The sequence below is a fragment of the Anneissia japonica genome, unplaced genomic scaffold (genome assembly GCF_011630105.1).
Source record: "Anneissia japonica isolate Jap-2015-1 unplaced genomic scaffold, ASM1163010v1 scaffold287589_len272378_cov178, whole genome shotgun sequence".
Taxonomy (NCBI): Eukaryota; Metazoa; Echinodermata; class Crinoidea; order Comatulida; family Comatulidae; genus Anneissia; species Anneissia japonica.
Window position 1 is genome coordinate 227333 of NW_022726727.1, and position 7973 is coordinate 235305.

Consider the following 7973-nt stretch of genomic DNA (forward strand, 5'->3'; position numbering starts at 1 on the left):
ATAGCTCAAAAATGTGTACAATATTTAGTTAACTGTTGCTGTCATTGTTATGAGTGGATTTCCAATTGAATACTGCATTTTAATGACATAAATTTACAATATTAGTGACAATTTTAGGAAAAAAATGGTGGCCATTTTGAAATGGCTGGCAATCCCCCTTACATATGGAAAAAAAATGTTGCACATACTTTTTTGATTTATCTATGTCTACTCTACATCATATCCAATTTTTAAAAAATATAGCAAAAAAAAATGCAACCAACCAAAGTTTCCTGGATACTTTTTTGCCCTGCCCCGATGTGTAATCTTTAGGCCGTCACCTAACGTTGCTACTGTATGGAATTTAAGACATGCACGGACAGTAAAGGGGATGCAACCTCTATGATGCTGAGAGATATTGGCCCTTGGTTTTATCACCTAAACCAAGGAAAGGATAAGGATAAAAATATGTTTATTAAATTCCAATGACATCAAATTAAGTTTTCTCTCATTTAAGACCTACAAAATTGTTGAATTTAGCTGGTTCAGAAATCAATTCCCTCTTTTCCCTTCAAGTGACTTTGATTTGGGTATTCATTACCTCAAATCAAATTTTAACTAGAAGTACTCCTTTTAAGCTACGCAGTAAAAGCATAGCCTCCCCGCGGTGCAATTTTTCTGCTTAACTGTGATTTGGTGGGGGGAAGACTGGGTGGGATCTGAACTTGGTGAGGGCCCTACTTGGTGGGGACACAAGTATTTTTGTGGATTTTTTGCACATACCCATAGACAATACTGTTGCTAGATACACCACTGCCACTGTTGAGAAAAAAGTAATTAAAAACAAAAATTCCAACCCTCCCAATTCGATCCGGAATCTTGCGCATTTACATGCTGTCTCCCGAAGTGGGTACGAGTTTGAATGAGTATGAGAGTTGGCCTGGGTACGAATTAGCCAACACTCGTTGATCGTAAGGTCTACATTGAGGCTTAGGTTAACAGTAGGAAATCATCGGATTTCAATCATATTGACTAGACTTAAAGTATGTACAGTATTTAATGTGGCGAAGTACTATTTTCTAACAAGCCGTATACTTTGAGAAGTAAGCCTAATGTACGTGCACTATTGCTGTGTTGTGTATTATCACGATTGGTGGCTTAGAACTTACAATGGGCTCAACTTACCTACAGAAAAAAAAACTTGCTGACCTTACCTGCAAAAAAAGAATCCCTGGATGCTGGTTGAGTTTTAGTGCAAATAGCGTCAGCTGTTGTCGTGACTAGTTTGAATGCTTTCAGCAACGCAAATTGTGTTAAATTCAACTTTATTAAAAGTTCATTAATTTAAAAAGTTTGAAGGAAATTTCCTTTTCAACTGCATATCGAATCACTTTTTTTTTTTTTAATGTAAAGGACGACATTACAATTTCAACTACAGTAAGTAAGAAATCTTTTATGGGAATTATGATGGTATTTATTGTACATTCCCTTATTAGTGACATTAATTATGCAAATGAGCAATTAGCATATTCACACACCTACCAAAAACAATAGGCTCCGTCTTCTTATTACCATCTTGCATTCTGCCAAGTTTAAAACAAATCGGCTTTACCAAACATTAGTTATCGTGGTAACAATCTTCCCAACAATGACAACGACATCGACAACAATAAAAACATGAAGAGTAACATGGGTAAAACCAACAACCTCCCCGGAGCTTCGCTCCTTCTGAGAGGCTAGTAATTCATAAATGAATAAAAATGGTAATAAACATGTTGGTAGGAAAATCATAAGAGGATTTGCTTTAAACATGGAATTAATAATACACATTATTGTTGAGTGAGTATATTGGTTCTTACGTGAGTGAGAATATTCATAATTTGAGTATGGATCTATACCGTAAAACCTTGAATTGAAGCCCTGAGCTTCTTTTTGCAATCTTTGGATGGGCTTCTTTTCGAGGCTACTTTTGCAAAGTAAAGAGAGGTCTTCTTTTCAAAATGAATGCTGTAAATTTTATAATCAAAGAGAATGTAAAGTGAGGGTGTATGTTTCATTGGTCCTTATGATTTTTTTTGTAGGTCTTGGTGCTAGTATGTTGTGCAAGAGATATAGCTGCCGGATAGTGACAATGGCAGGAGGACTTGTAATTGGTCTCGGACTGATTCTGACATCGTTTGCAAGAAATATATTTCAACTTATTTTGTTCATTGATGTTTTAACAGGTATTGTATTGAGAAGCTCAATCTCAATTACAAATCTAACGACGGAATGAATGAACAAAAATAACAACAGTTTTGACAGTAGGAGACTAAAGCCACAATAGCACGGGACTTATTTCGGTAAAACTAACCGACACGCCGATTAGTTTAGGCATAAAAAGTCCTGTGGGAACAACATAGGAAGTTTTCCGGTCAGGAAACTTACCTGAGTCAACGGTTAGTTTCACCGAGTCAATTGTGCTCAGGAAAACTACTGGAGTGAATCTGACCAGGCTAGATGGTCCAATGCGAACAGCGCGACTCGGTTAATCTTCCGGGGTCAATGAAGTCAATGACATTTATCGCTATGTTGGGCAGCCACACAGGCGCACAATTTCAACTCACAATTTCGTGTGATACGAACCTGTTTTGAATATTGTTTGGATTCTGCTTGTTGGTATTGTTGTAACTAAATTTATATCATTGTTTCTACTTTCGCTTGCCTGCATTATTACTATTGGAGCATGGCTGATTTGATTGAAATTGTGGATGGTTTATTTAGCCTTCCTAGGCCCAACAATTAAATTCGTACTGGCAGTAGTAGTAGTAGTAGTACGATTTCACCTTCGGAGAGTTAACCGGCGTCTCGGTAAAGTCTTGCCCTTTTTAAATCCAGTGCGACTGCGGCTTAAGTAGTTAACTGACAATCTTTAGAAATTTTACTAGAGAACACTTGCAAAGTGTAAGCGTACACCAATTTAAATTATTCTACATCTATGGTATGCTTCACTGCATACGTCCCCATTATTCAATTTTACAATTTCTCTTTATCTACAATAAGCACCTAAATAGAGGTCAATAATTGAAGGTGTCTCTTAACCTAAATTCCTGCATTAGGTCAGAGGGCCAAAGTGAACTTTTGATTTAACACCGAGGGCCGCTCCCAAACTTTGTTGTTTCCAGTGTGCTTCCAAAAACCTCCAAGAACTGCTTTTCCACCAATTTATTCTCAGTTTTAATCTTACAGTAGAACCTCGTTTTTACGTACCCCAGTTATACAAACCCTCGGTTTTACATATGCCTCGTATCGACGATGTCGTCATCAAAAAACCCCCAAAATATTCAAAACAAACGGCCCTTTTTAGAGCAACAATAAGTAAATAGATTATAACAATAAACTATAACAATAAACAAACCTTAATGCAACATATTTTTATTAAACAGCAACACATGGTTTTATTCGTAGGCCTAGAGAGGCTAGGTCTAGCCTAGGTAACATCGTTCGTTCATAACGTACGTTTATTGAGCGTTACGTAGGTATTTAGGTCAAAGGTTACCACAAATTTAACCCAACCTCAATTTTACGAATCCCCCGATTTATGTACGACCTCTGGTCCCGTACCATACGTCAAATTGAGGTTCTACTGTACTTTCTACATATGATCGGTGTCGGGCCATAAAAAAACAAGGTGTTTTCAAGCCGATGTAGCTTGGCGGGTTGCGCACATAGGGTTTTTAATTCATTTTCGCAGGCCGCAAAAAGATCGTTGGGCCGCACTTTGCCCACCTGGGGTTTATATACACCAGAGAGTACTTATGTACACTTAGTTTAACCTTTTGTGGTTATAAACTCCAATTTTGACAGTGTTTAAATGATGAAACCCCCAGTTTTAGAGGATTCAAGAAGTAACGTTAACGTGGGCTCCAACGCTTAATGTGCTTTTGCACAACTCACTCATTCACATTATAACTGGTACAAAATTATATTACACTACTATTACAAAAGCTCTGTTCATCTTTCTGGTGTTACATGCTGACATACAGTGACTCCAGTAAAGGACTTGATGGATGCAGTGGATTGGAAAATGGTTAAAGATAAATGAGATAAACATATTGTAATTATGAGCTTTGAATCTCCAAAATGCATGACTCCTGAATATATTTTTTCAAAACATAAATTTACTAATACTGTCATTCCAAAAATATAAGAAATCAATCTTCAAATACTCTAATCATCCCAATCTTGAACAATATACAAGGAAAGAGAACCTACCTTTACAGGGCATGTAAATTATGGAATGAGCTCACCTTAGATATCTGGACACCATTACATTAAATATATTTCAGAATAGTATTAACTAACCACCTATCTTGATTTATATACGTATTTACTTTGTTACTTGATTGTTTTACTGTTGAATTTGGACCTCTTGGGGTCCAGTACTTATGTATTGAGAGAGTACTTCCAGGTTAAAGAAAGATTTGATTTGATTCCTTTAATTTTTAACATGATTTTATTCACTTTCACCCTATTTCACTTGTCCTTAAGTGCTACAAATGACGTGACCATAAAAAGCAGAGCTTTAAAACAAAATGGTACGTTCTAAATTATGTAATAAATTTACAGTAAACCTCTAATGAATAAATAAAAATAATAGGCCAATAATATTTGATCTTTTGAGTTCAATGCTGAGTAAACATTGATGTTTGACTCATTGTTCCATATCAAGTTGAATATTCATGTCTTACTCTGACTCTTTTATTTTACTTTGATTACAACAAGAGAATTAAAATGTTTAAATTTATGAATTTCTTTTCTAGGCGTTGGGATCGGACTTACTGGTAACCCATGTTTGGTTGTGATTGCTTACTACTTTGATAAAAATTACGCAACAGCAAATGGTGTTGCTATGGCAGGAGTCGACCTAGGCATTGTTCTCTTACCTCCATTGGCAGACTACTTATCAGAATTGTATGGATGGAGAGGCGCATTGTTAATTTTAGGTGCTATTTCTATGAACGTTACGGCAATGGGATCACTATTTCGCCCAAATCCACGTATCAAAGAGGGAATTTCTGATAGAGCTGGCAGAATTGAGGAATATGATGATGCTAATCCTGGAGAATCTGTCATTATGCTTGAAAATCATGAGACAGTTCGTAATATGAAGGTTGGCGGTATCAGTGACTCTGCTGTCACTGAGCTCACAGACAGTCAAACTGTGCCTAAAAGCCAGGCAAAACTTTTGAATGAGACTGAAGGCTATCAAAACACAGATTCCTCCTCTGCACATGAATCTTTCGTTTTTTCTGCGTCAGAAGTAAATAATGAGGGTGGGCCTAGCAATTCCGACGACACAGTATCTCGGATGCATGTTTCTGTTATAAAGAAATTTTTTAATTCTATGGATCTGTCTCTCTTTTTATTACCAAAGTATCTGATGTTTATGCCTGTAACTTTGATTGTGGGAATGGCGAATGCAGGTGTCTTAGCCCACATTGTAGCCAGGGGTGTCTCAGAGGGCATTGCACCTTTCTCAGCAGCTTTCCTCCTCTCTGGAATTGGATTAACAAGTATGGTAGCTCGAGCCACTCATGGTATAATCATCGATAAAGGTTTATTGTCAGCTGTACGTCTGTACACTGTAGCTCTGACCTTGGGCTCTGTCTTTACATTTCTGTCTCTGTTCTGCAAGAGCTTCCCCTCTTTCCTGATATACAGCTTGTGCTATGGATGTGTGTGCGGAATATTTCAAAGTGCTTCCATACCAATTGCAAAGAGTGTTGTTCCTTCCAGCAGGTTGTCCGGGGCTGTTGCATGGTTATTCATCTTTCGAGGCATTGGAGGATTCTTAGGTGGTCTCATACCAGGTTAGACATTAAGATTTTTTACTTGATTATTTTAATAGGAAAATTAATATGTGTACCATATTATTGTTCTCCAGTATGTCTGGTATGGAATGGGTGTGGGCACTAGTTTCCTAGGTGGGTTGTGGGTGTACTGTCCCAGTATTTTCCATTGGGGTTTCCTCAGTATGGGTAAATGGATTTTTCCTGTATGGGTCACTTTGCCCACAGTATGGATTATAAGTGTATGTTCCCAACAGTGAATGTGGATTTCATCGGTAGGGTCATGTTCATGCCACCATTATTCATCATGAGTAACTTCTGTATGGGTCATAGCTGCCCCAGTGTGGGTTATGGATGACCCCTCAGTTTTGGTCATGGGTATCCTAGTATTCCCATGTAATTTGTTGGGTTCTTTGATCTGCCGTAGTACAGTACTGCACACTATCATTGCTTTGGTTAATGTAAGCTAAATAATATATAAATAGTGCACAAAACCTTTCAGCATGATTTTATACAGCCTTTCTGAAATAAAATATGTAAACAGGCATGACCCAATCCTGTATAAGAAAGTAAAGTATTTAAACAGTGCCGATGCCTGTGTGTCGGGGGGGGGGGGGGCAGGGGCTTAAGTCCCATCCAGACAGGCCAAGCCCCCTGTTGGACATGACTTGTAGAATTTTTGTTTTGTTTAAAATTGGGGGTACAATACAATCTAATGCATATCAGAAAGAACAGCTTAAAATCACCTAGACTCCCACTAGGACTTCACCCCAAATCTGTGCACCACCACTTTATTTAACATGACAGTGCTGTCACTAGAGCTGGATCCCTTTTGATGTACCATGTTGTGTGTACTGCATTACTGTATTTTAAATTTATTTGATCTATTTCTTAGGATTGCTTTTTGATGCGACTGGTGATTATGATCGTTCATTTCAAGTGATAGCAGGTTGCTTTTTATTGGCTGCAATTCTGATGGCTGCTTTTTCATATGGTAAAGGACACAAAAAACGCAGAGAATCAAAGACGCTGAGCCCAGTTGAACTGCATTTGCAGGAGTGTGTCAGTATTTGAAAAATATTTTTAGTTCTAAATATAGTCCATCCAATTGTGCATTAAATCCCCATTCCCGGCAAATTTCACTAAAATACATAATTTTTTTATAGAAAAAATGCATATGCATTACTCTAATTATTATAAACCATGAACAAATATTGGCATACATTTTAGTTTTACACAAAGGATAAAAAAATTATTTCTCATAGGAGATTACCGTTTTCTAGAAGACTTCTTCATTAATAGGCAAATTCCGAGGTTGTAGATTGCATCCGCTGAGATGCTCTCGCTTTTGCGTGTACTTTATGCAGTCAAGCCTAGGTAGGCAGGGTGATTTTTTCATGCCATGAACTCTCATAATAAGATATTTTAATTCATCCCACAATTAATAAAAAAAAAAAAAAATGAATTAATCTGTTTTACTGAACTGTCTACATTGCCGATATGATAGTGAGCGATAAATAAAGAGGTCCGGCTCTAATGAGATTAGTTTTTGTACTTCGCATCGGGTCATGACAAAGTGCGAGCCAATGCGCGAGCCATGCTAGCCATACATTTAAATCTTTTTTTTTCCACCAAGGAGCTTTGCCTGTGTAGTCCAGTCATGTGCAGTACATACACTTTTTCTAATCGTCGATCCGGAAGTATGCAGCGCTGATAGAGATGTTGTTAAAATACAGATATACAGATACATACTGTACATACAGATATATTTATATATATGTACTGTATTTATTTATATATCTATTTATATATATATATTATTTTTATATATACTGTATATATTTATATATTTATATATTTTTATATTTATTTGTATATTTATATATATATATTTATTTGTATATTCATTTATATATAGGCCTATGTATATATTTATTAAATATTTATATATTTATTTATATATTTATTTTATGTACTTATTTGTGTATATATATATTTATATATTTATTTATTTATATATATATATATATACTGTATTATTGTTTTATATTATATACTGTAATTATTTATATATTTATTTATATATTTGTATATTTTTTGTATATTTATTTATATATTTGTATGTATTTATATATATTTATATGTTTATATATTTATATAATT

General features: G+C 35.8%; 1 protein-coding gene across 1 annotated transcript in view; it reads left to right on the forward strand.

Moving 5' to 3' along the window:
• Window positions 1–7447, forward strand: part of LOC117113332 (monocarboxylate transporter 13-like) — a 15803-nt gene extending 8356 nt beyond the window's left edge. Inside the window, exons 3-5 of the mRNA XM_033256641.1 lie at window positions 2061–2204; window positions 4782–5831; window positions 6706–7447. Coding sequence (XP_033112532.1) covers window positions 2061–2204; window positions 4782–5831; window positions 6706–6884 — 1373 coding nt within the window. The 3' untranslated portion in view covers window positions 6885–7447. The remainder of the gene's footprint in view (window positions 1–2060; window positions 2205–4781; window positions 5832–6705) is intronic.
• Window positions 7448–7973: the final 526 nt, after the last annotated feature.